Source organism: Pollicipes pollicipes, unplaced genomic scaffold, assembly GCF_011947565.3.
Source record: "Pollicipes pollicipes isolate AB1234 unplaced genomic scaffold, Ppol_2.1 Scaffold_4881;HRSCAF=5763_pilon_pilon_pilon, whole genome shotgun sequence".
Classification (NCBI taxonomy): Eukaryota; Metazoa; Arthropoda; class Thecostraca; order Pollicipedomorpha; family Pollicipedidae; genus Pollicipes; species Pollicipes pollicipes.
Window position 1 is genome coordinate 49,064,525 of NW_023596576.1, and position 27,721 is coordinate 49,092,245.

At 60.0% G+C, this 27,721-nt stretch overlaps 2 protein-coding genes across 2 annotated transcripts; one reads left to right on the forward strand and one right to left on the reverse strand.

Moving 5' to 3' along the window:
- The first annotated feature begins 253 nt into the window (after positions 1 to 253).
- LOC119100527 (uncharacterized) lies at positions 254 to 7,606 on the forward strand. The gene is made up of 11 exons (XM_037223614.1): positions 254 to 265; positions 1,240 to 1,449; positions 1,486 to 1,596; positions 2,078 to 2,242; positions 2,585 to 2,614; positions 3,375 to 3,383; positions 3,775 to 3,937; positions 4,382 to 4,572; positions 4,795 to 5,058; positions 6,414 to 6,572; positions 6,995 to 7,606. The coding sequence occupies exons 1-11, from the start codon at positions 254 to 256 to the stop codon at positions 7,214 to 7,216; spliced, it is 1,536 nt and encodes a 511-aa protein (XP_037079509.1). The 3' UTR covers positions 7,217 to 7,606.
- On the reverse strand, positions 7,589 to 27,461 carry LOC119100528 (uncharacterized). Its single transcript, XM_037223615.1, has 19 exons — positions 27,419 to 27,461; positions 26,436 to 26,607; positions 25,678 to 25,800; positions 24,059 to 24,209; positions 23,144 to 23,235; positions 20,739 to 21,848; positions 19,975 to 20,425; positions 19,586 to 19,632; positions 18,730 to 18,891; positions 17,059 to 17,205; positions 16,139 to 16,501; positions 15,543 to 15,635; positions 14,383 to 14,486; positions 11,268 to 11,493; positions 10,567 to 10,696; positions 10,209 to 10,371; positions 9,144 to 9,288; positions 8,546 to 8,744; positions 7,589 to 8,240 (listed from the first exon to the last, which is right to left on the reverse strand). Exons 1-19 carry the CDS (start codon positions 27,459 to 27,461, stop codon positions 8,106 to 8,108), a joined length of 4,056 nt encoding a protein of 1,351 aa, XP_037079510.1. The 3' UTR covers positions 7,589 to 8,105.
- Between the last annotated feature and the right edge of the window lie 260 nt (positions 27,462 to 27,721).

Sequence of the window (27,721 nt, forward strand, 5' to 3'; positions counted from 1 at the left end):
CTCACCTTTTACATCTTGAGAGATAATTTTCCATAGAGTATTTGCATCCTGTTTGTAGGAAGATTTATTTTGTTTTGATGATGCAGTTGGATAGTTGGTTGGTTGTCTCATCTTCTTCATTGTCAAAGTGCCTTCTGTGTGTGTGTATGGAAGGATGTATGTATGTATGTATGTGTGTGTATATATGTATATGTGTATATCATGACCCTGGCAGAAGTCTCATGGGTATTTTCTGGTAATTGCAGGTTTAAGGATGGATATCCAGGTGGAGTTTTGTCCTCTTCTTGCCAGGGTTCAAGGATATCTCATTCAACATCTAAATGAAGATAAAACATCATTCAGAACTGATTTGGGTAAGTAAAAAGCATGTGGGTTTCAGATATTTATCTGGCAGGACTTGTGGCATACTGCAATAGGTTGGACCTACATGTATGTGTTGATATTGTGCACATAAGTAAGTGCCAGTAGTAGTGATGTCATATCAATTTTGCTGCAAGAAGTTAAATGTAAGGTGGTTTGCAGCAGATCAAATGAAATCATACATTGCAAACATTGATATACACAATAACACTCCAACATTGTTTGACAGAAGACTCAGTGGACAAGTTCACAACCTACATGACACAATGCATAGCTGAGGAACATCCCAATGAGGCCTCCCTGCAAAGCCTTCACAACCTGCTGCTGGCCTCGTCGGGCATCGCACCGCTGAGCGCGACCAGCCAGCACGTGCAGTCGGCGCTAGCCAAGCTGGGCGGCGCGGCCGTGCCACCGGCGCTGTACCTGGCGGCACTGCCGGCCGGGCTGGAAGACAGCCTGCTGCGGCTGCTGCGCGACAGCGAGGAGCCGGCGGCCGGCGCGCTGTGCGCCGCCATGGTGGCCGCCTGCTGCCAGGTCGCGCCGCCCCGCTGGCCCGCCGTGCCGTGCGCTCTGCGCGCCTGTCTGCAGCTGGGCGCGCGCTGGCCGGCGCTGCTGCCGGCGGCGTCCGCCGACGCCGAGCGACTGCTGGCGCTGCTGGCGGCGGCGCCGGCCGTGCCCGACGGCCGGCACGCGCTGGCGTTAACCGCCTGCCTGCTGCTGCTGCTGCGGGACACCGCCGGCGGGCGGCCGGCCCACGCCGCCGCCGCCGCCGCCGCCACGGCCGCTGCCACGGCCCTGTTCCGCGATGTGACGCTCAGCGTGTGGCTGGAGTGGGCGGAGCCGGCGGCCGGCGCGGCGCCGGGCGACCCCAGCCTGCAGGCGGCGGTGGCCGATGCGCTGCTGGACGTGACCGACCTGGTGGAGGAGACGCGCCGCGAGGGCCGCGGCGCGCACCTGCCGCCCGACACGGACCGGCTGCTCGACACGTGCCGTCACTTCGCCGCCGAGCAGGAGCTCAGTCGCGAGCAGCGGCTGCGCGCCGTGTCCGAGCGCGGCAAGCGCAGCCGCAAACACTTCGGCGCGCTGCTGGCCGAGTTCGACGCGGCGGACGCCGAGCTGGTGCAGTGTCTGGAGGCCAACGTCGAGTGGGTGTCGGTGGACGGCCTCTGGAGGCTGCTGGAGGCCGTTTTGAAGTCGGCTGACGGGCCGGCCGAGCTCCGCGATAGGACAATCAAGGTGCGTTTGCGTAGTGCGCTGCCCTGTTTTCTGTGGGTGCTGCGGTATGATTGGTGCCATGGTCCTATCCGTGGATTCATCACCGTATTTCAGCGAACACTGGACTGGGTACCGTTGCCTTTCAAGGCTTTTAGAGTGGCGACCGTGATGCGTCGTAAGAATTGCCTGCCATTGCACATGGATGGTCTTTTTGCAGTTTATTGCAGCGTATTAGTCTCATTGTAACAAGTTTAGACAGCATCGCCTGTAATTTTGTGCTATACGAGTTGGCCATCTTCTGCGTGTATATTTGGTCAGAATCAGTGCACATGATACCTGGCATGAGTATATTGGAGACAGTGAGCTAGCATGCCGCAGCTAACATGTCCGCCGCATGGGCGTACCAGTTGCATCGTCCTCATCCTTTCGAGCACCATGGCCATTGTCCGTGTTGTCCCTTGCCTCTGTCGCCATTGCACCGCGCCTGCTGATGATGTGGCAGGTGCTGCTGGACTGCCTGCTCACGGAGCCGGCCTGCGAGGAGCGCCGCCGCCTGTTGGAGCACGTGCTGACGTCGGCGCCCGACCTCCGCACCACCACCTGGGAGCAGGAGCTGCGCACGGTGTCTGCACAGCTGGTGGGCGCGGCCGACGACTCGGTCAGCGAGGTCAGCCTGCCGACGGCTCACGCGGGAACCGCGGGTGGTCGTTGTTGCAAGGCCACTGCATGCAATGACCTCCAGCTGCAACCGCCTTTGAATAGGCGTCACCTCCCCCGAATATGACGTCAGCTGGTGTGGCGACAGGAGCCTCCGAGTCGCCATCTCTGCCGTTCCGGTCGTTGTTCCGTTGCTATGGAGCTTGGCTGGCACAGTGCTGCCCAACGCCGTGAGCGGCGACGGGCGGCGCCTCTGACCGCCGTCTGTCGTTCTTTGCAGGCCTCGGTGCGGCAGCTGGCGGCGCTGCTGCTGCAGAGCGCCCGGCCGCTGCTGCACGCCCTGGTGCTGCAGGCGGCCGAGAGCAGCGGCAAGGCGGCCATGGTGACGGCTCTGTTGGCGCCGCTCGGCCGCCGGCTGCCGCTCCACCTGCTGCGCGCCGGCCCGGCTGGACTGCTGGGTACGCGGAGGACGCGCGGTACCGGGGCGGGAGCTGCCGGGCCTGAGCCCAGGAAGCTAGTCCCGCTCCTTGTCGGTCTGCTGCCGTGTTTGGGCCCGGGGAGCTGGTCTGTCTCCGTGACGGTCTGCTGCCGTGTCTGGGTCCGGGGAGCTGGTCTGTCTCCGTGACGGTCTGCTGCCGTGTCTTGAATCAAGGCCAGAAAGCGCCCGATGTATTTAATTAGCTGGTCGGCACATCGGCAATTAGCTAATCGGCTGACCGCCTCCGTGACTGGAGAGTAATTTTGTGGTGTGTGAGTTCCCCTGATACTCTGCCTCGCGTGGGCGCTGGCGTCGGCGAGACTGGGGAGTAATTTTGTGGTGTGTGAGTTCCCCTGATACCCCGCCTCGCGTGGGTGCTGGCGTCGGCGAGACTGGGGAGTAATTTTGTGGTGTGTGAGTTCCCCTGATACCCCGCCTCGCGTGGGCGCTGGCGTCGGCGAGACTGGGGATCGCCTCACCTCGCCGCTGCGGCCGGGCAGAGTCTCTGGTGGTGGAGGAGCTGACGGCGATCAGCGAGCCGAAGCCGTTCCGGCGGCTGGGCCAGCTGCTGGCGGCGGCGGCCGGCTGCGGCCTGACCACGCTGGACGGCCCGCTGGCGGAGCGCCTCGCCGCCCTGCCGGCGCCCCAGCCGCTCACACTGCAGCTGGTGCAGGTGGGTCTGTCTCTGTATGGGTCTGTCTCTGTGTGTGAGTGTGAGTGTGTCTAGGTCCCTATATGCGTATATCGTCTGCCCCACCAGACGGTGGCGGCGGCGGGGTTCGGCTGGTGGTCAGTGCGGCCGAACCAGTCTGAAGGTGTCCAGCTGCTCTCCGTCGCAGTCTTCAGCCTGCATAGCTTTGTTTGCGATCAGATTTTGGTCCCTGCTTCGCTTTCTGGTCCTGCTGTATCAGCGGTGACCACTCAGCCATCATGATGCCTATCTTTGCTATGACGTCAGTGTTTGGCCGGGTGCCTGACCTGGAGCGGTGTGCGGTGAGCGGTGTGCGGTGAGCGGTGAGCGGTGAGCGCGCTTTGACCGGCCGCCGGCACAGGACCTGCTGGAGAGCGGCGTGGCCCGCCAAGCCGGCTGGTGCCGCCCGCTGGCCCGCTTCAGCGTCATCGCCCTGGACCGGACGCTGGAGCTGGACACGCCGGCCGAGCCGATGCTAGAGCAGCGGCAGCGGGCGCTGCAGTGTCTGCGACTGATGGAGGGCGTTGAGGATCTCGGTACGGTGAGGGGCGCGGTGGACGGTTCACGATGGAGGGTGGACGGTACGGTTAGGCGCGTGGCGGTGGACGGTTGACGATGGAGGGTGGACGGTACGGTTAGGCGCGTGGCGGTGGACGGTTGACGATGGAGGGTGGACGGTTGCGTGCGTGCGTGCGTGCGTGCGTGCGTGCGTGCGTGCGTGTGTGTGTGTGCAATACATTCAGTGTATTGACGGACTAGGAAAATATGTGTCGAAGTTCGGCGGATGTCATCTGATATTGCCAAAAATCAGCGACAAACAAATGGCAGTAGCTCGATACCCTGAAAGTAAACCTTACCAGCAGCTGCTGCACCTGCTGTGCATTATGTCCGAAGGCCGCCGCAGGCTTCTGCTGTGCAGTCGGTCATGGTACTGACGGACCGGCATGGCTGCTGTGACGTCCTCCTGTCTCGGCCGCCAGACAGCGACGGCGACCTGGCCGGCCTGGCTGCCCGCTGTCACCCGGTGACAGAGCAGTACGTGGAGCGGTACCTACTGGGCCGGCTGCCCGGCGCCGCCGAGCCGGCCGGTCTGCTCGGCTGCCTCACCGACCCAGCCGCCGCGCCCTGGCGGCCCGACGACCATACCCTGCTCAAGGCCACGCTCGCATCGGTACGTCGGACGGCGGTGGCGCCGGGGCTGCATGGCCCGTGTCAGAACGGCGCTGAAATAGAGCACTCCGTGGGTGGTTTGTGAGGCGTGAGGGACAGTGCCAAGGCACCGATCGGTAAACATGTGAGGCTGACGCCTCAGTGCAGTGGGATGTGTGTGCCTGGGATGTGGATGTTATGTCCGCGCACAGCACAGCTCCCTGAGCGCTCCCCGCCCCGACAGTACCTGCCGTACCTGTGCGCCGACGAGTGGCGACTGCTGCACGCCGGCCTGCTGCAGTACAACAGCGGCTCGGTGCCGTACGCGCCGGCGGCGGCGGCCGCGGCCGCGGCCGAGCAGCGACCCCTGGCGCGCACCGTCTGGTACTACGGCGACCTGGTGACGCTGTGGACGGCGCCGGCGGAGGACGCCCCACCCGAGGAGTCACTCCGCCTACCGGCCGACCGGCTGGCCGCCTGTCTGCGCGCCGTCGCCGTCCAGGTCAAGGTGGGTGGCAGCGGGGCGGGACGCCGCGGCGGGCGAGCGACGCACGGGCACGCGCCGTAACGGCGGGGACCGGCCGCGGGCTTCAGAGATTAGTCAAGCTGGATGAATTGCATTTATATGCTTGGTAATTCTTGCATCCTGTGGTGGGGAAACGACAGGACGAGGCGCCCAGTACCGTGTCTGTGACTGGCGGCGGCACGCGTGGTCGACGTGGCCAGGGCACCACGTGCACGTTAAGTGGTCCGTGCTTACGGAGGCCCCAGGTTTATATTTAGATTCAGCATGGGCGATCCGCAACCGTAGTGCCTTCATCTGAGACGCCAATAAAGGTAAAGTGCTGAGAAAAGTCTTGGCCCACCTTATTGAAGCACGATGTGCTCACGACGTGCACTCTCAAACTTTTCAGTGACGTGTAGACAGGGTTATATGCTTCAAATCTCCTGAACGATGGTATATGCGAATCAATACTGGTACGGTTCAGCATAATGACCCCTCCGATACACCGTCGGCGCCTGCATGATCCGGTGCGGGCTCGAGACTGTGTTACGCGATTTGTGTTTCGGGTGTTGTAGTCGTGTAGCTGGCGAGCTCGTGGACCGATGAGCTGTTGATGTGCTCGGGAGCACCAGTTCTGATAGTTCGTTGGAATGGGCAGACGGTGAGGCATTCGGCTAATTTAGCCGCTCGGAGGGTAACCATAGATATCGCCACCAAGTATCGTCTGACCCCTGTCCTCCCTGCAGTGCTCCTTGGAGTCGTGTACTGGTGAGGAGCGGCACGGTGACGTGTCTGATCCCTGTCCTCCCTGCGGTGCTTCCTGGAGTCGTGTACTGGTGAGGAGCGGTACGGTGACGTGTCTGATCCCTGTCCTCCCTGCAGTGCTTCCTGGAGTCGTGTACTGGTGAGGAGCGGTACGGTGACGTGTCTGATCCCTGTCCTCCCTGCAGTGCTTCCTGGAGTCGTGTACTGGTGAGGAGCGGTACGGTGACGTGTCTGATCCCTGTCCTCCCTGCAGTGCTTCCTGGAGTCGTGTACTGGTGAGGAGCGGTACGGTGACGTGTCTGACCCCTGTCCTCCCTGTAGCGCTCCCTGGAGTCGTGTACTGGTGAGGAGCGGTACGGTGGCGTGTTTCCCTCCCTACAACGCTCCCTGGAGTCGTGTACTGGTGAGGAGCGGTACGGTGACGTGTCTGACCCCTGTCCTCCCTGTAGCGCTCCCTGGAGTCGTGTACCGGTAGGAGCGGTTCGGTGACGTATCTGATCCCTGCCCTCTCTGCAGCATTCCCTGGAATCGTGTGTCAGTGAGGAGCGGATCGGATCGAATCGTGTGTCGGTGACGTGCCTCTCTCCCTGCAGCGCTCCCTGGAGTCCTGCACCGGTGAGGAGCGGTACGCTGATGACCTGTCGGCCGTGTTCCTGCCGCTGACGCACCTGATGACCCTGGTGTCGGACCAGACCGCCCGCGAGCCGCTGGAGCTGCTGGCGCTCTTCGTCACGGCCGAGTTCATCAAACAAGTGCGTCGCACCGAACTGGACGGCCTGCAGCCAGGCGGCCAAAACCGTGGCGTGCAAAGGGATGGCTACCATGGATGGGGGATAACATATCAGTGTTCTGCTGATCAGCAGCGTGCAGTTTGGAGCCAGCAGTGGGCGTGATGGGGGCTTTGCCAAACACGGCGTCGGTGAGGGTGGCATAACCATGGACCCTTGATGACTACGGGTTCTAGGTGAATGGAACGCTCAGGGCGCTGACGTGGAGTGAAGCAGTTGGCCTGACGTTGGGTAGACTTGCCGTCCAATGTTTTTTTCTTTTTTGTTTTACTGTGAGGCTGTTGCTGAACCCGCCATGTATTTGTGTGCCATCCGTTGGTGAGAATGCATCAGCTTGGCAATGCCTATGGACGTGATGTTGATGAAGTGCTTCTTATCTGGGCCAGATGACGAGTCGGATGGAGGCGGAGGCCAAGCCGGCTAGCGGGCCGGCCTCGGCCACCATGGACTGGCAGCTGCAGCAGATGGACGCGTCGGCCGGCGTGCTGTCCCAGTTCGTGGTGGGCTGCTTCAACATCCCCAACGACTCGCCCATCAAGAAGCGCGTGCTGCAGCACATCAGCGGCTCGGTGCTGCGTGACCTGGCGGAGCAGGCGGTCGCCGGCTAGGGCACCTCCGGCTCCGCGCATCGCCCCGGCTAGGCCGGGCTCGAAGGCTCAGATCGAGAACTGGGGTAGAAGATCTGAGGGTGCGGAGGATGGAGCAGGCCGGTGGGCAGTGCCAATAGGGTGATATTCTGTGGAGGCTTCGGGGTGCTGGGTCGCTGTCGTGGTTTCTCACGCGACGTCAGTTTTGCGTGAGGAAATTGTGCGCAGTTGAGAGGTGTGAAAATCGCTGTTTGTGACCTGGACGTATTTCTCAGATCACTTGTTGGCCTCTTGTTCAGCAGCGGCTGATGTCTTGCCAAGTCGTTGCTTCCATATCAGTATTTGTCCGCGCCGCCACTCGTATTGAAGGTATGTAACAAATACAAACGTCGATTACGTCACTAACCTGTATTTCAAGTTTCATATCACATGATAATATGTGTCTGAACCCTGCTAGCTTAATCCTCTGCTATGTGCTGCTGCACGTAGGGTGAAATCATCTACGCATTGCGGAATGCCTTGGTACAATGATCGGAAGGACCAAGTCTACGTTCGCTCCCATCTGCGCGTAAGAATCTGCGAGCCCAACACTCGGCCTGGGAGCACGCCACTCGCGGGCAAGACTGAAACAAGGCCAGCTGACGGAGAGGGGGCGCCCGCCCGGCGGCTGCGCGCGCAGCGGCGCCGGGCGGCGCGGCGGCAGGGCTACAGTGACGTCACGGTCCGTGCCCTGCGCGGCAGTATCACGGTAATTGGCACGCGAGACGCAGACATGTCCAGCGCCGACAGCGTTCGGCGCGCCGGGCACCTCGCGGGCGCCGCCGCGCGGCGTCTCCACTTCACCCGCGCGCGCGCACACCACCTCATTGTCCGGTATAAGTTAGTGGGACCGACCGGCCGGCGGTCGAGCTCAGGGTCGGCTGACGCCCGTCTTGCCGGTCCACGGGTACTTCTCCGGGCACGGCTGGCACGTGGTCATGTAGCGCACGCCAGACTTGTGCCACAGGTTGCACTTGCGCGCCTTCACGCAGCGGGCGGGACGCTCCTGGGGGTGGGGTGGGGGTTGTTAGGTACCGGCGATGGACTACGCTGTCTCACTGTGACAGACACGGATCACATGTGTAACAAGGCGCTGTGACGGCGCGCGGGTGGTACAACCGCGCTACTGCGCGCCACCGAATCTATGCTGCATCGCACCCGGGCATCGCTCGCTGGCGCAGAACGGATGCCGAGCCAATGGCTGCGCTGGCTGCCGATCAAGAAACTTAAACGATGCGTCTCAAGCTGTTGGGAACTGGTGACGGCTTGTCCCGCGCGCTGCACCGCGGTCGGATCGCACGAGCTCCTTACCGGGTAGTCGCAGCCGAACGGCTTGAAGCTCTTGACGGTGCTGAGCGGCTGGGGGTCGCGCACCCACTGGATCGCCTGCCAGTTGGTCACCAGCCAGACGTCGTCCATCTTGCTGATGGTGTCGAGGAAGGCCATGAAGCCCTCCTTGTGGTGCTCGGTGGTGAACCAGGCGGCGTGGAAGTACAGCGGGAAGACGGCTCTGCGGTGTGAGCAGGCTCTGTCAGCTGGCTTCAAACACCACCAGAGCCAGACGCCCGGCGGCCCAGCGCCACCGGACGGGACGCCACACCGTTCAGACCGCAGTCGAGACACCACAGCGGTTTTTTTCTGAAGAGCCCGAGACCTTGTCAAAACATAATTGAAAGTGATCATGCTATCTTGCTATACAGATCGTACAGATCATTTTAAGCCAAGGGCACCTGCTTACTCGTCCATAGAGGATGCAGTCACCACGGCTAGGGACCTATGCCCAGTCAACCGTGTCCCTACTCCCGCGTTCATTGCCTACATACACCATTCCTATTTGGAATAAGATGGTGCCAGCCCAGCCCACAGACTTTGGTGTTGCATCTTTCAATGCCATCGAGTTCTGACTCGCCTGTTGCTGGTGTAGTGACGCTCGAAGTTCTTGATCAGCATCTTGTATACCTCCTCAGCAGTGGAAGGAGCGGAGCAAGCATCGACCATCGAGCAGCGACCGCCGCTCAGGTCCTGCCACATCACCATCGGCACTTCCCACACGCCTGAGAGGTCAGATCAGGTCGGGTCAGGTCACGAGTCTGCGGCCGTCCGACTCCGACGTTACTTCCGAAGCCCGCACGCGCACACGGCACAGGAAGAGTTCTGTCATGTGCACAGCCTTGTCCACTGCAGCGAAGTCAGCGTCGCAATACCGCGGAGGAGCAGCTGCCAGTTGGGGGCCGGCTGGGAGCGGGACCCGCCCCCCGGCTGGGACATTGCCACGCTTCAGAGCCGACAGTCACCGCAACCGGCAGACGGCGCTCAACTCACGGACAGGTCGGACACACACACACACACACACACAGGTGTAGTCCATACCTGTACCAGCCCGGTATTGTTAGACTCGCGCAGTCGATCGAGGAACCTGAGCCTTGGTAGTTTCACAGGACAGTTAAGTGGAAAGCTTCTCGAGAATGCGCCTGAGAACACTCATCACGGCTTCGCGGGGCTTCAGCCCGCTGAGAAGACCGCGACACTGCGGGACAACTTCTGTCCCCTCCCCCCCCCCCCCCCCCACCACGTTCCATTTTCTGACCTGCGTGGACCTGGTTGGGGCAGGACAGGTGGATCGTGTCGTCGTGATGGATTGGCGTTACTGATCTGGTCAACTCCTGCGGGGGAAGGGCTTCCTGGGATCGTGCGTTGGTGGTGGATCACGGTCACTAGCCTGGGCAGACAAGACTGGACGGGGGAGGGGGGAGCAAGATCACACAGCCGGGTGGGTCACCGTTGCTGACCCGGTTGGATACTGCCGGGGCAGGCCGTCCTGAGATCATGCAGTCATGGTGGATCACCGTTACTAACCTGGGCAGACCTGTCTCAAAGGGAGCAGGGTCATGCAGTCGTGGTGGACCTCGACTGACCTGGGTATGCCTTGTTGTGGCAGGGCGAGATCATGCAGTCGTGGTGGATCGCGACTGACCTGGGTATGCCTTGTTGGGGCAGGGCGGGATCATGCAGTCGTGGTGGATTTTGTAGTCGAGTGTGTACGGCCAGCTCGGCGGGTTGTTCTCATACACCGGCATCGACGAGTCGTAGGTGAAGTTGTTGTTGTACAACATCTTGAACATCCGGTTACCTCCGATCTGAAAATGTGTAGGCTGTGAGTGTGGTAGGCCACAGAGCTGACATTTTCACACACAGATTACTGGTCAATTTCTTCCCGATGGAGTGTACCAGTCTAACATATCCATGTGATGCCAGGATAGGCTCACAAAAGCATCGCATCCAAAAGCTCTAATGGATTGCACCATCCGCAGAGTGAGGAGTGCTCCACTCACCGAGAGGAAGGGAGCGCGCATGCCCCTAATGTCCTCCATGCGCACGCCTCCGTAGGCGGCCATGATCTCACGCTGGCCAGCGATCTCACGCTCCCACTTGGACGTTGAGAACTGCTCTCCGAAGCTGTGACTGTGAACGGGCGGAGGGTGTTCTGGTCTGTCTGCATTGGCTCACGACGAGGACTTGTGCTGTTGCATCCGATAGCATGTAAATAACATCGAGGCTATGCTCTCTAATACGCTTTTTTGATCATGCCCCGTATTTTTCAAATGGTAGTCTGGCCTTACCGCAGGTGAATTACCGATTCATTTAACATGTAGCGTACATCACGAGGCACTATCATTCCCTAACCCATCACATGAAAAACATTCGGCGCTCATGCTTTTAGTGCGTCACCCTTGAGCCCGCTAGTGACAGACGCGATGGCATGTACCGACCCCATGCAGGCGCACCTGGAAGGCGATACCACATGCCGTTGGAGAACGCACAAAGTGGTCAGGCTTAGCGCCATCTCTAGCCAGCGATCACCAGCCGGTGGAAACACCTGCGACAGGCCCCACTCGGCGCCCCGTCTTCTGAATCACCATCCCATCGCCTCCTAAAAAAGGGTCGCGAGTCGCACGGCCCGTGGCCTCGGTGAGGACCCGTGGCTTTGGCGAGGACCCAAAGCCCGGCGCTGCTAGCTGCCGACGCCGCTCACCTGATGGAGTGCGAGGCCATCTCGTGCCCGTCGGCGTACAGGTTCTGCACCTGCTTGTAGTCGGTCCACTCGTGCGACACGTAAAACGTGGCCGATATGGGGCAGCCGTTGGGGTTGACACGGCCGTTCTCGAACATGTCCTTGTACAAGCCGTGGTTGAGGTCGTTGACCGAGTCGTCGAAGGTGAGCAGCACCAGCTGCGGCACGTTCTGCGACTCCAGGCCACCTGGGCGAGGTCAGCGCCGGTCAGGGCAGGTCAGGTTGGCTCGGCTGGCGGTGGACGGGGTCGGCCAGACCGCCGACCTCAGCCGGGGCCGGAGGCGCGGGAGGCAGGTTCGCCGCGCGAGCTGCTCTGGAGCGCCAACCAGGCCCCGCGAGGCGGCGCCATTGTCGTGTGTCCGGCGTTAGCTGTCAGTCGTCGTCGCGCGCTGTCCGGGACTCGGGAGCATCACAGCCTGTCGTTGCTGCAGCAGCCTGGCTTGGAACTAGCGTAGTAGGTGAGGAGGACACGCTAGTCGTCATCTCGAACTGATCGCTCACGGAACCTGCTGACCGAGTGACCAGCCCCATCGCATCCCACGCAAAGGACAAAAGTTTGCGTAATCGCCCTTGAACACTGATATCGCCAACTTAGTCCCTGGAGCTCCACGGAAGGGCGCATAACGACGTGCGACGCGTTCCGAATAGCTGACTATCCGCTCAGTGAGGCGCGCAGCCCTAGTCTGAACATGCTCACCGATGGAGTTTGCATTCAAATCAGAAGCGAGGAAGAATGGAATACCGACGATGATGAATCGGCCGCCACCTATGTCCACGTGGGCTGGTTTGAAGTGCTGGTTGGCTCAGTGGATCGCCATGGCCCCAAACACTGATATGGACGATGCAGTTGTTGACGCTCCGTAAAAGGAGCATGACGATGTGCGTCGCCTTCTCCCAAAGCGAATATCAGTAGACTCACCAGTAAAACAAGTTGGTTGGAGGAAATTGATGGTGATGCCATTGCTATTTGTAACGTGCACCTTCCGTAGGCCGGCAACGCTCGCTGCTGCATAATTCTTGGATTTTTAAGGCAACGCAAGGGGTGACGCTGGGAAGAACATAATATCTGACTCATGCCGGTAGTTTAACAAACTGTGCAGAGCGACCGCAAACTTAGTCGCCTGCGAGCCTGAAGAAAGTCCAGATAAAGAGCGGCGAACTTTACCCTGACCACACGACCTGACCAACCCGTGCATGCTCCCTATCTGGCCCCGCTGAGACAGGGCGACGTTCAAGCCAGGCAGTGTTGCGGATGGCGGCAGATGGAAGCCGACAACGAGTTCAGACGTGGCGCATCGGCGGCGAACGAAGCCTCGGCGGCTCGAGCCGTCGGCATCTCGCCCTTGCTGCCTTCTGGTCACGCTCAGCTGACTGTGAATTGCTGGACTTGCACAACGGACTGCCCCACGACAGACGTCCAGGAGCGCACGAGCGTTCGACTCAAAGTCCCGGCGGTCCCCGGCCCCGGTCGGGCCACGTCGTGCCCAGCTGAGTCGCGAGTACGTGGAGAATTTGCTTCGACGGAGTCAAGAGAAGTGATGGCCGGCGAGAGTGTGGTTTAGATGTGCAAATCCGACTGTTTAATGCAGCATGCTGCTGAGAAGGTGTGTTGAGTCGTCAGTGCCCACATGTGTTATCACGGACGTTATCCGACGCGCCGATAGACATGCAGTTTGGAGCCGGACCAGGCTGTGGCGGAGACCAGGGGCGGCCCCAGAAGCCCAGGTGGCCGGCCGTGCGGAGTCTTCACGGTCCTCGGCACAGGCGCTGGCCTCAGTGGATAGGCCCGCCGGCGGCTGCCCCGCGCCGCGTGAACAGGCAGGCAGGCGTGGAGTGGACAGAACAGACCCACAGACTGAGAGACGAACGGACGGACGGACGGACGGACGGACGGCCAGACCAGCAGGCACGAGCATGCAGCCGACCGCGGCGGACCCGGGGCGGACCCGAGTGGATCCGCACTGACCCGGGCGGATCCGCACGCCGCGGCGCGGACCGGCTACTTACGACACGGAGTGCGAGGCCATCTCGTGTCCGTCGGCGTACAGGTTCTGCACGTGCGCGTAGTTGGTCCACTCGTGCGACACGTACATGGTGGACGCGATGGGACAGCCGTTGGGGTTGACACGGCCCTCCTCAAACATGCCTTTGTACAGGCCCTTGTTAAGGTCGTTGACGGCGTCGTCAAAGGTAAGCAGCACCAGCTGCGGCGTGTCCTCGGGGTGGAGGTTGCCTGGGCAGGCGGCCGATGTCAGTTGTGGGAGTGACACGGCTCGCACGGCAGGGGCACGCCACGCGGACGAGTGTCTCGGCTGTGTTGCACCACGGGGCTAGCCGTGGCAGCTTATCGCCATTGGCAGGTCTTTTTCGATTCTTAAACAGTAGGCCGATAAAGAGAAAACAGAAACATGACTTTTTGACAATGGCTTGGAGATCACACGGTGATGATCCAAGTACATGCTGCTCATAAAACTTCCCTTACCGATTATAAGCTCAAAACAGCTCTCCCTAATAAGGAAACTTCCGGTCATGCACACACATCACACCACGCCGCCTTCATATCGTTCTTGTCAAACGCATTTACATACCAGACACAATACTATACCTTCATATTCTGAGCAGTAAAGGCAAATTCGGAGCATGGTCACGCTGTAATTCTGTGAGAATGTTCGAGTTGCAACTTTGGAAATATTGCTGAGTTCCAAACGCGATTTTCTTAGACGAGAGTTACATCAATCGACGGATGTCATATGATTAGGCATGCGTGATGCTGCACAGGCGATCGCAAATTGGCTGGCAAGTCCCATGGAAGGCATCGAAAGGTTCTTACTCTGGAAAACAGGGGTCATAAGCGGATGATCAGAACACTCAAATTAATGTTCAGCAGTGCAGCACCTGCCGTGTCATATCCCGCCAGTGCGTGAGCACCCACATGACCTCGCGGCAGCGAGCAGCCGGAGCTGACATCAGCGACACAGCCCGTTCCCCCCCCCCCCCCGTCACGACCAGCGCGTCCGTGACTTGGAACAGGGCGGACCTCGTGAGGGCCCGCCCGTCTGAGTGTGAGGGTACGTACCGGGAGTGGCAGTGCCGCCACAGTTACAGTCGGGGAGTCGGCAGCGCGCGTCACACCGCTCGGCCGGCTGGTCGGGCTCCGGCTGCGGGTAGACAGGAGCGGGCCTGCCGAGACAGGCAAGACCGGTCAGAGACGGGCGAGACCGGGCAGAGACGGACGAGACCGGGCAGAGACGGACAAGACTGGGCAGAGACGGACGAGACTGGGCAGAGACGGATGAAACCGGGCAGACATGGACGAGACTGGTCAGAGACGGACGAGACCGGTTAGAGACGGACGAGACCGGCTAGAGACGGACGAGACCGGCTAGAGACGGACGAGACCGGGCAGAGACGGACGAGACCGGGCAGAGACGGACGAGACCGGGCAGAGACGGACGAGACCGGACAGGCATGAACGAAGCTGGTCCGAGATGGATGAGAGCGGTCAGAGACGGACGAGATCGGTTTGAGACAGACGAGACCGGTCAGAGACGGACGAGACCGGTTAAAGACTGACGAGACCGGGCGGAGACGGACGACACCGGGCAGAGACAGGCGAGACCGGGCAGAGACGGACGAGACCGGTCAGAGACGTATGAGACCGGTCACAGGCGGACATTATATATATATGCCTTTTCACGATGAACACACATTTCCACCATCTTCTATCAAAATAAATCCTCTGGGTCGCCCTCTCCTGTTTTTTAATCTGGCCAAGTGTTACGAATGGCGTTGGACGGGATCTGCTAGCACAACTAGTTCCTGGAACCTGCCTACCACCACATCCATTCATTGCCATTACATGAGCCCGTTTCCCAACACACACATCCATCCATATCCATTGAAATTTCCCCGTTCAACGGATATTTTTGCCGACAGGCTTTCACATGCCACGCAATGCTGTAACAAGGCCACGCTTGCTTCGCTCCGCCTCCCTTGACCAGTTCCACGGACAGTCGAGGGAGGGTCAAGCCAGCGCTGTCCCTGGGACGCCAACCCGCGTATCCACCACATATTGGTCAGAGCGTGGGCACAAACAGCTGTCGTTCAGGAACAACAAATGTATAGAGCCAATACATCAAGGGTGCCGTGTGTTCACCCATCTGATCCATGCATGTTACTCGTGATGGTCAGGGATCGAGAGCGCGTTCCAATGCGCAGGCACAGCAGGGTTCGCACCTCCACGGGGGATGTTCCCAGATGTTGACCGCCGGCCTCGCGTGTCCACCTCTGCTTCCGCTGTTCTTGGACTTCTTCGGGAAGCTTGGTCTGCTGCAAGAATTGCATGGCACAACTTGAAAACATTTCGTGGTTACTGTATCAGGATATGTGACTATGACTGTCATGCAAGGTTGCACAAAAGCTGTGCACGGCAATGCGTAAAACGGTTAAATAGATGACCACATCACTGTTATGTAATTGGTATACAACGTTGATAAAACTCGGTCATGGATGTACGGTTATTATAACGATTATATGGAGTTCAAATAACGGCTATACGTTGCGTAGCATAAGGTGGCTACATTTCAGTTGCATGGCCGCCGATCTTTTTTAATAGGGAGATCAGTAAGGTTCATCCGCAAAAGCGGCACTTTTCCGAGACCCTGAGAGCTCACCCCGCTCGCCTTAATCGTCCCACATTTCCCTCCTCCATCTCTCCTCCTCTCTTCCCTCTCTCATCTCCCTCCCTCTCTCCCTCTCCCTCCCTTTTCATCCCTCCCTCCCTCCCTCCCTCCCTCCCTCGCCTCCGTCGCTGCCTCGCCGCCGCTCTGCACCTGTTGGGGCGGCGCGAGCTGCCCGTGTCGATGGAGCGGAGGCCGCTGCTGGGCGTGCGCCGGCTGCTGCCGAGGTCGGTCGACTTGGACGCCTGCCGCGCCGGCGCCGGCGCCGGGGCGCGCGTCGAGCCGCGGCTGGAGCCTCGCGTCGAGCCGCGAGTCGAGCCGAACGTGGACTGGGCGGTGGAGCCTCGCGTGGAGCCGCGGCTCGAGCCGGAGCTGAAGGTGGAGCCGCGACTCGAGCCGGAGCTGAAGGTGGAGCCGCGACTCGAGCCGGAGCTGAAGCTGGAGCCGAGGGTGGAGCCGCGCGTCGAGCTCAGGTCCGTGGTGGATGTCTTGCGGAAGGTGTCAGCAGAGCTGAAACTGGAGCGGCGCGAGGAGGTGAAAACACCGCTCCATCACGTTTGGGCGGGAAGTGATAGGAATGACTAACTTGTCAGGGGCTAGTGCATTGCGATGAATCTAATATAAAGTGGTGTAAAAGGTCTCAGTAAATTTAAGTTTGCTGGCTCGAGTTTGTTTCAAATTTCTTGTGTACACTCCAGTAAACTTAAGTGCACAAGTAACAACGTATTGCAAATCAGAAGGGCTACGGGACACATGCATCTTAAGGCAAAGGGTTGTTTTGCCTGATCCGTGCCCGTAAGTCCCCGCTTTCTTCCACCTGTGTTGTCGTCAAAGATCAGGCAAAAGATAGTTCACTTAAGATCGTTTGTGGTGCTCGTGACATACATAGACGTACCTGGAGCGACAGCGTGCTGACTACATGACACGGCGCACACTTGGCGGGCCTTGAAAGCACAGTCTCTTACCCCACATTGGTAGAGCACCACAGACCACACTTAACGGTAGACGGGCACGACACCGGTCAGCCCGGGCGATCTCGTCAGAAGTCGGCGGCGGCTCAGCACAACACCTACCTGGGTCGGACAACGCGGCGGTTGGTGGCGGTGGTGGTGGTGGTTGTGGTGGTGGTGGTGGTGGGTTTAGGGTTGCGGGGAGCGTTGACTCGTCGGCGGACGGTGGGCCTTAGTCTGGTCTGGGGACGTCCAGTCAACCGGCTGCTGCTAGAAAGGAGCATGCAAGTTTCTCAGGGCTTGAAAGCAGGCCAGGGATTCACTGGGCCCGGATGTGTCGACTGCACAGACGGCCAGACGACATATAAACAGGGCAGGCAGACGCAAGGACCAGCAGGCGACACACGGACCAGCAGGCGACACACGGACCGGCAGGCGACACACGGACCAGCAGGCGACACACGGACCAGCAGACGATACACGGACCAGCAGGCGACACACGGACCAGCAGGCGACACACGGACCAGCAGGCGACAGACAGACCAGCAGGCGACACACGGACCAACAACCATCATCCTGGGCTTCTATTGGTCATGCGGGAACATCGGATGACGGATGACGGCATTAGTTCGTGAGGTAAACTCCCGGGAGCTTGTCGAATGCACAGTATCCTGTAAGCTCACCTAGAACTAAGTGTTACTATAGGTACGGAGTGGTATGCCACTCTGCAGTGAGTGGGGTGGCTGCTTAATCTGATCGTGATTTCAGGGGTCACTTGAGAGCTTGTTCTGCAGATTAAGCGCTCATTAAAAGCAAATGAGCTCACGAGAAGCCTTTACCACGTGCTCGCAATAGCAGTGAGATCTTTAGAGCTGGAACGTAAGCATTTAAACCGGTAAATATAGCAAGCCACACAATGCACTTCCAGCACAATTATCGTCCCCATGTCATGGAAGCCATAACGTGTCTGCGCCCAGGATAGGACCACGGATGTAGCAGCAGGGGTGCCTCCCTCCTGACAGCACAAGCACAGGCGGACAGTCTCAAAAGAACGATGCGACACGAAGTGCTGGATGTGAACGACAATAGACTTAAAGACAAAAGAGCAGGGCCAGAGGACAGCTCACAACCGACCTGTGTGTTGGTCGGCGGCTTAATAAGAGCCATGCTGTGCACTGTTGGCGCGCCAGCCGCCACACTGTCCCCCGCGTGCGCCATTCACCATGCCTTCACACTTCCAGGGCATGCGTCATGCCGCGCGCCGTGTCATGCCGCGCGCATCATGCCGGTCGTCAGCGCGGGGCCGCCGCTGTTTTGTCTTGGCGTTTGAAGGATAGGGCTGGCGTCGGGAGAATGCGAAGCTCCACTCCAAGGACAGCCTCAAGTCGGCACAATTGTCACGACTGTCACCGGATGAGACGGAGGTGTTTCTTTACGAGGACATTTTTAACTTTATAAGAACGAGACGCTGTTGAGGTTACGAAATCAACAAACGCCTGCTACTTTGTATGCATTTGGCCTCGGGAGCATTCAAATGGCAGTGAGTCCTTGGCACGGCACAGCATCCTGCTGCTGCACGGAACTCGAGGGGACAACATCAAACGGCCTCTCCGGCGAGACGGATACCTGGACCCGTGAGGAGATACCAGGTGCCGATGCGACCGCAGTTTTTGTCTAGCACCTCTCGGGCAGAGTCACCTCAACTCATCGTGATCTGCCTCCCGAACGTCGGAGTGAGCTCCGTCGTGGAGGCCTGCTGCCAGTCTACGGCCATTCCTTCAGGATGTCATCTACCTGGCCTCAGTCGTCGTGGGGGTTTCGGTCGTGGTCGTCTTCTTGCGCGGCCTGGGCCGCCTACGGCGTGGTTTGGTAGGTTTGGTCTCGTCTGTCGTCTTGGTGCTGGTCTTTGCAGGCTTCCGCGTCTTTGTCCGTTGCCTCTTTCGTGTCCGAGTCCGTCTATAACCAGCACAGTCGATAAGCACGAAGACGGGGAGAGGGGTACCACCTTGGATGCGGAAATATCTACTGATGTCGACAGCTACAGTAATGACCTGAACAAACGGGTAGCCAATGTTCGTGAGAGGAACTGAACTACGGTCACGAATACCTAAAGCCAAATTCATAACTGCATCGCATGACCACTAAGGGTTGATTGTCTCGACAGGTCAACGCTGCTAGCCGGAAGTCTTTTGGTCACTCTACCCAGGAGCAATGTCAGTGTTCCACTACGGGTGAGCTTTGCGTCTCTGGGATCGGCACAGATGTCACAGGCTGTGCTGCGTGGAGCATCTGCAGCGCCCCTGCGCGGCTTCCTGACCTGCCGCGCCTCGACGGGGCGCCGGTAGCGACTCCGCACCTCATCAGCAGTCAACACCGCCAACCGCCGCCGTGCGACCGGGGCGCGGTGAGAGTTCTGGACAAGCGGCGATGAGCGGTGCGGTGATGTTATGTTCTTGTGCCGTCGAGCCCGTGTGCGGTGTGGTGGTGTTGTGTTCTGGTGTCGTCGGACCCGTGTGCGGTGTGGTGGTGTTGTGTTCTGGTGCCGTCGGACCCGTGTGAGGTGCGGCAGCGTTGTTTTCTGGTGCCGTCGCACCCCACCTGCCGTGCTGTGCTGCCCGCGCGGTGCGGCAGGTGGAGTCTCGCTACTTACCGCGGAGGGCTCGCCGTCGGCCGAGTAGCCTTGTTGCGCACGGCCGTCTGTGGAACAGCATGAGAACACACTGTTCATTCTGTCCGAAATCTCAAATGGATTTGACACGGGTAAATATAGACTTAAGGTATCAAAACTGAACAATCCACACCAGCTACACGAACGCGCTGCAAACTATTCGCCATTAATAGCATGCATATGATAACCGCATTTCCATGCCCACCCGCCAGCTTCTCCCACTTTCTCCCATCCACTCTCTTCTCCCTCTCTTCTTTCCCTCTCTTCCTTCCACTCTTTCCCTCCCTCTCTCCCTCTCGCTAACCCTCTCTCTCTCCTCTCCTTGTTCCGGTTTCGATCTCATCCTCTCTCCTCTCCGGGCCGGTACTCACCGAGATGGTGGTGGTGGGCCTGGGCGCCGGCGGCCTACGCGTGGGCGCCGCATCCGTGGCCACTTCGTCCTCGTACAGCACCTCCTCATCGTCGTAGATGTAGTACACGTCGTAGATGGTGTCGTTGACGAAGGCCACGTAGGCGGGCTCGGTGTACGTCTGCACGGTGGGCGAGGGCGGCGTGGGGCTGGCCGTCGGCCGGCGCGCGTTCACCGTCTGCACCGTCACCGTCGACGGCGGGAAGGCGCTGGGCGGCGGCGGCGGCGGCGGCGGCGAGCCGCGCGACGACGAGACGAAGGTGGAGGGTGCCGGGCGCGGCGGCGGGCTGGCCACCGTCGGCCGCGGCTCGCGCTCCGGGAAGCGCGTGCCAGTGTCACCGAACGAGAACGACGAGAGCGTGGAGATACGGATGGGTGGCGCCGCCGTGGCCTTGGCGCGGGGCTGGCTGTCCCTGTGGGGAGCGACACCGCCGTCAGAAGGGCAACAGGGTCCGGCTGCCGAGGGACGGAGACCTGAGAACGCCGATGACCGCTGCAGCAGCGCGGGCAGGTCCATTTGCTATAGGGTTTATGGAGGGCCTAATAGGAGCTATTAGTGACGTGTTTCATATGCGCAAGACCACCCTAAAAGCTCAGTACTGTCGTACAGCTGCCAATTATATCGATCCATGCCACTGATGTCGAATACGGACGCGTTTGCATTAGGCAGTTTTTACTATATATCTCAAGTTGTATGTCAGTGTCATCTAGCGGCGAGACCATTACCTGCTGTCGTCGTCGCTAGATGTCAGGTAGGGGCTGGTCGGCACCGGTCGATAGTAAGCGTCATAGTCGTAGGTGTCGTACGGGTCAGGTCGACGCGGTCGGGAGTACGGCGGGAGCGGCACGCTCGGCAGCGGGTCGAAGAACTTGTGCTCGCTGTACGAGGGTCGGCTCGCGTTGGATGGTCGCTCCAGCGGCAGCGGCGCAGGATTGGTGGGCACGGGAAAGGCCGGGAACCAGCTGTCCAACGGGTCCAGACCGTAGGAATCCGTGGCGGTCGGAGTCGGCTCGCGCTCCGCGGTCGGGGGAGAGTAGGTGGTAGGGCGCGGTGGGGTCACTGATGGGCGGTACGTGGTGACCTTCGGCGGCTGCTCCGTCTGGTACGCCTCCTCGGGGTACGGGTCGGCGTACTGCGCGCTGTCGTACGAGTACGGGCGGTACGGGTTCGACTGCTGGCGCTCCTCCTCGTACGTCTTGTACGGCGGCGCCGGGAAAGAAGGTCGGAAGTCGTTCTGGAACTGATAGGGCTGCGGCGCCGGCGGCGGCCGGCGCACCACCTCCTTGGTCTTGCTGTTGAAAATCTGCGTCTGGAAGTTGTCCTCGAACACGGGGAACGGGTAGGCGTCATAGAAGCGCGGCGGGCCGTAGTAGTCGCGGTCTAGGTACTCCTCCTGGCTGTCCGGCCTCGAAGGCACGAACGGCGCCCCGAAGTGCACGTGCGAACGGGAGAGCGGCGACCGGCCGAACAGGCCGCTGAAACCCTGGTCGACGGAGCGGCGTCGCTGCGGTGGCCGTGTCAGCGCCGCAAATGGATTGCCGGCGCGCAGCGGCTGCGGGATGAAGGGACGCGAGAGGCGACGACCGCGCCGGCTGCCGGACGCCTTCTGGTCAGGCGGCGGCAACTGGAAGAAGTAGCGTCCGGCCGAGCTGGCGCCCACCGTCGGGTCGCTCTCGTTGACCGGCTCTCCGAGCCGCGCGCTCAGCACGGCGCCGCCGACCGCGACGTCACTGCTCGTCGTGACGTCACCGTCTGTCGTGACGTCACTGTCAGTCTGGCCGTCAGCGTCTGTCGTCTCACCGATCCGGTCGCTGTCGTTGGTCGGAGAGGCGTGGCTAGAAGACAGAATGTGCGCATGACTAGCTGCTGTGGGCAAATGGGCCGAGAGTAGGGCCGCTAATGATGCCTCCTTGGGCTCGTTACGCATGCTCCAGCAAACCTGTCAAGTAGGCCGCGGGGAGGCTCTAGGTCAACAGTGGGCGCGCGCCAGCCTGATGTCGAAAATTTTTGACACCGTTCGCTCGATACAACGCCCTGTAAATTGACCGTGACTAACAGGGTAAGTCCATGAGCCAGCTGTAAGACGATGACTGTGCGCGAACAAAGACCGCCAGTGGGCGGGCCCTTGAGAGATCTCAATCATAAATCATGAATAATGCCTCGGCTTAACAGTAGCTTTTACGTTACAATTAAATATGACACCTGTGAAATTTGTGATGTCGTGTTTTGCTTTTGTCCATATGCAGTGCTGTGCTTATGTGGTTACCCACCAACTACATGTAGTCAGTATCCACATATATAATGTTAAACTGTAGCGGACCCCACGCAGTCCAATCGCACGAGCTCAGCCGGCGGGCGGCGGAGGTCCGAGCCTCGGAGGAGCCGCGGACCGAGACGGCCGGCGGAGGTCCGAGCCTCGGAGGGGCCGCTCTGCGGTGCCGAACTCTAACCCGGCTCTGTTTCAGCGCCAGTGACCGACCTAGCGTTGAGGACAGGCAGTGCAGAGGTGGCGCTGCGGTCTGGACAGCGGACTATTCCGACCGTCGGCTTGCACACATCTGAGCCAGCAATGAACTATGAAAAACGTCCCACACACTCAGCGGGTGAAATCAGCCGTTCTCCAGAACAGCACCGATCGGCACTCCGCGCAATCTTTAATGACTTCATCCACATTGGGACCGGTTCAAAATGTGTTAGTTCATCTGTGTGTGCTCTGCCTTTCCCTTTCCGTCCATGTCGCTCATTAGGCAGTCACATGTATGTACAGCGGTCGTGGTGCTTCCTTCCAGCTGGCATGAGCCGTTGCAAGTCACTGAGTCACTGAGGTCTGTTTAAACACAGGATTACCGGAAGAAGGTTCTCCCGTTTGCTCCCGTTGACCAAGGGGCTAAACGTTTTTATACTATGCATAAATGTATACAAAATGTCAACATGTGCACATCATGATCAAAAACTGAAACGTGCGATGTAACGCCATCAGTCATTTGTGGCATTAGGCACTCATTTTCACAAGCGGTGTCAGAGATGCTGGGGGCTAAGTCACATGCCCATCGCATATTTTGAGGACCGAATAACAACCCTAGGTCAAACAAAACCCTGAACGTAGCCCAATCCTGCGGGGCCTACTCACTGCAGGCTCTGCACGGCCGGCTGCTGGAACCGTCCCCGTCCGCTGCTGGAGTCTGGACTGAACAGACGCTGCTGCCGGCGGGTCACGATCTTCTGCGGACGGGGGTGGGGGGGGGGGGGGGGGAGGGGGGAGCGTTAGCGGACGCCACGCGTGAGGACATGGCTTCAAAACATCAGACGGAGCGAGATGTGGCGGGACTCAATGCACAAGGCCCGATGTTTCAGATACAGCCCCTCCAATATTCATGCTGTATGCGGTGTAGTGCTAACAACGGGACAAACATTGCGGCACTGTGGTAGCCTGAAGTATCTCCATTCTGCAGATCCACGGTACATGATGCTGCCAAAAGCCAGTCTGGTACTGTCTGACTCAGGACGAGCGGGGACGCGGCTCCGACACGACTGGGGCTGACACGATGGCTGGGCCAACCGCCGCTGGGATCGGCCCAGCTTGGCCCGACACGACTCGGCCCGTCACGGCCGTGCTCGACACGGCTGGTACGGTACAACGTTCACTCCAGGCCGGACCCAGCCGAGCCAGATCCAGCCCGACATGGCTAGTCCAGTCAAACGGTCAGTCCAGCTCGGACCCAGTCGGGCCGAATCCAGCCGTGGGGCCGCGTGATCAGGCCAGATCCAGCGTGGATTGGGCCACCGTGACACGTGGCGCCTCGTACCGTTCGCTTCGCCAGCCGGACGCCGCACACGAGCGACTGCCAGGAGCCCGTATTGCGAACGATGGCAAACGACGGAGGAGGCATGAGGCAGCCTGGCGCGATACCATCTCCAGGACAGAGAGTGGCGCAGCGGCGCTCTGCAATACGTGCTCCATCCGCGCAGTGAGGCCGAACTCGTGCGACCTGCACGGGCAACGGGTCACCCCGGCCGACTGCGTCGGGTTGTGCTCGGAACTCACGTTGGTGTCGTCTTCAAAGCGCACGTCCAGGTCGCTGGGTCGGCGGTCGACTCCTCCGAGAAGGCGAGCCTGCTCGGCCAACGCGGCCTGCGAGCTGCGCGCGCTCGACGGGCCGAACCGCTCGTCCAGGTTGTTCCTCACCGGTGCCGTCCTGCGCGGCGGGTCAGGTCAGGGGTCAGTGCCTCAGGGAGTGGTGGATCGCATGGAACTGCGGGTGCTGGGCGTAGGCCGACTGCCGCTGGCGCAGTTGTGCGATCATCTTGTGGAGAAGAACAGGATCGCAGCCCGTCATATCTCCGCGATCAGCGATTATGAAGGACGAAGATGGTGGCGAGATGGCGATGACGGTGTGAAATGTTTGCTGCTGCTTCCTTGATGCGCTGAATCGCCCGAGATAAGAATGGGCGCTGCGCGAAGACGCTATCGCTGTGATTGATCTGCTGACCGTACGGAGCGGCTATTGTGGCGTAAAGATCTCGGGGTGTGTCTGTCAGACGCTGAGATGCCAACAGCGAGACCCATTTCAAAACCGCTCCTGCGACCTTGCCAACCGGACGGACCAGTGTTTGTCCGAGTGGCATAGGTGGGTCGGTCTTTTGAGTGCCCTAATGAGACAAGACACGGGCACAAAATACCGCCAACTCAAGAGTTAAGTGGCCAACAAGGGAGTGAATGCGTATGCATTTACTTGCAGCCTGAGCGGCTCTTTGAACTAATATAGAGACACGCAATGTTCACCTAGTAGATAGACATCTACACTCCGGCAAACAGGTTGCATTTATATGCATGGCGTTATTTGTGTACTCGGCCCATGCTGGATTTTAGAATGCCGTTAACTGTAGTGTACAGTGGCTGGTAAAGCCACCAGACAAAGCAAACGTTTTTATCCTGCTGCCGCCGGCGCGACGTTGGAAATCGGTGGCGATGGCGTTGTCCGCGGCGTCTGGCAGGTGTTAGATGTCGACATAACCCATTGTTCAATTCTGACGTCAATATTGCATGCGCCGGCACATTGTTGTGGCACTGCACGCGACATTGCTGATCGATCCGTGTTGCCGATGCAGCCAGCCGACTGCCCATAACGCTCAGACATCCTGTTAGAGGCGGTCTAACGGACACATGCGGACACGGCAACGGAACGCTTGTTACGTGACATAATTATGTCCCCTGCGATAACGGTGAACTTTTCTTAGCAAAATCAGAGCTGACTTACAGTCACTAGCAAGAGGTTTAATGACGCATTTTGTTCTACTCTGAGTTTGGGTGCCCGAAAAGTAACTACGCATGGTTGGAAGCGGTGGCTGCATGCCGGCAGTCTGAAATATTTCCTGTTCTAAACTAAAGAGGTTGATTCGTGGCCTGAACTGAGTCAGAAATTGGTGACCAACATGTCAGATGCACTTATTCAAATACCGTACTGGGAGACACATCACTGTCAACAGATGTCATTACAGCACACTTTTGATCCCGTAGGTAGGCCAAGCAAGGTCATCAAATGATCCATGTTAGCAAAGCTGAAAGCAGGTTGTTCCAGACTTTTCGTAGCGTGCAGCATCTTCGTGTGTGCGGGGCTGCCCTGTCCACTCGTGCCCCACTGCAGCGGTCTCATCGAACCTCACCTGGAGGCGGGCTGCCGAGCGGGCACCTGGCGTGCTCTGGCCGGCGCCGGCTCCGAGGCGGCGACAGCGGCGGCGGCGCGCACCGAGCCGCGGCTCGTACCGCGGCTCGGACCGCGGCTGGGGCTGCGGGCGGGACCGCGGCTGGAGCCGCGGGCGGGCGCGGCCGGGCGGCCACCGCTGGCCACCGGGCTGGGCTTCCTGGGCGCGCCGCTGGCCGCCGGGCTGGGCTTCCTGGGCGCGCCGCTGGCCGCGTCCTGGCAGGCCTCCACATTCCGGGGCCAATCGCAGGTCAGAAGATCGGGGCTGAAGGCGGAGCGTGAGACTGAGCGGAGACTGAGCGGAGCGTGAGACTGAGCGAGTCGGCCGGGCGGCGGCGACGACTCGGCCGAGTACGAGTCAGCTGAGTACGAGTCAGCTGGCGGGCCAGCGCTGAAATGTGATCCGATCAGCGAACGACAGCTGGCCGCAAGTCAGCGGGCTGTTGTCTGCTGGGCGGCGCAATGCAGGCCAGGGACGGCTGAATGTCACCTGTCGGTGCTAATAAATGCCGAACATGCCCGCTTGAATTGACTGTCTGTTTAGTGCACAGACATTAATCTGTGAAAGCATAAACATCCTGGCGCCGTATGCCGCTCCGTGCCGCGAGCCCTTGAATTCCTCAAGTTCCTTGCATAGTCATGAAACACTTAGTTCCCATGGCACGGCAGGTGGTACTTGCCTGTTCATTAATTTGACAGTCAACTCGCCGCGCCACTCACCTGTATACGAGTCCGTCGGAGCAGAACTCCTCGAGCGCCCCGCTGAACACACACACGTAGTATCTAGAGCAGTCTGTAGGATGGGGATAGTATCCGAATTCTTCGGGGCAGTCAAAGTCTTCAGACGCCTTGCGCCCTCCAGAAAACCCTCTAAACTCCTCCGCTGACGCGCCTGAAAAAATGGCAGCTCACTTAGCGGCATGCAATCAGAAATAGTACAGCAAGGCCACACCCTGTCGTAGCAGGAAGGGACCGGCGGCGATAGAGGGGAGAGGGCGGGGGGGGGGGGGGGCACAGCCAATGCCACGCCCGAGCGCACTGCTCTTGACGCGGCAGAGGTAGTGTGGTCACGACCCGCCGCGATAAGCGCCGCTTGTTTCAGGGTCGTCATCAGCAGGCTTTCAGGGCATGCGTGCCGTCCGTCGCACTTGACGGTTCAGTGCGGGTGCAAGGCCGTTCACCAGCCAGCAGCCAGTGTTTAAACAAGCGCCGTTTAAGCTGACAACCGGTCGGCACTGTTATCACGCGCAGTTTCTCATCACAGTGCGTTGTTCTTCCAAGCGAACGATTTACTCGCATTTTCATTCGTTGCCTAAGCATGTAGATTGGTTCGTCACAGCTGGGATATGTTAATAAACTCGGCAGTATTTTTGCGGGTTTGCTCGTGGACCAAATACTCCGGAGCCAGCTCACGGCCAACCGCTCGTTTGCCGTGGGAAACTCGTCCTGCAGGGCACCGTCGTTTTTCCTCCATTGTTTCTCCGGGAGTTGATGCGGGCGTTTTCCTGGCCCTGGCCAGAACAGAGTGGGGCGTTCCGCGGCGCAGACAGCGCCCGTCACGCGCCGCTGCTGTCGGCGCCGTCTTCGGACCTTGAGACGCGCTGTACCCAGCCACCGTGCGCGCCTTTATCCCGTCCGGCTCATGGGAGCCGCCGTCCGCGGGCCGTGCGTGTGCGCCAGCGCCGGCTCGTTTTTCCCCGCACCGTCCATTGAGCGCGCGCCATTGTTGCAGAGCGCGGCCGTCATCCCGCCGTCGGCCGGCCGGGACGTGCCGGCCGACCGCCGGCGGCCGCCGCCTCCGACCCGACCCTGACCTCTGACCTGACGCGACCGCCGCCGCGCCGGCTGGCGCACGGCCGCCGGGCCCGCGCCGCCGCGGGCCGGATCGGCTGGCGGCTCCGGCGGTCCGGCACCGCGACCTTGGACCTGACCCGCTCCGGTGTGACGCTGGCGGCCACCAGCGACCGGTCGGGCGCGGCGGGGACGGCTGACGAGCACAGCACCGA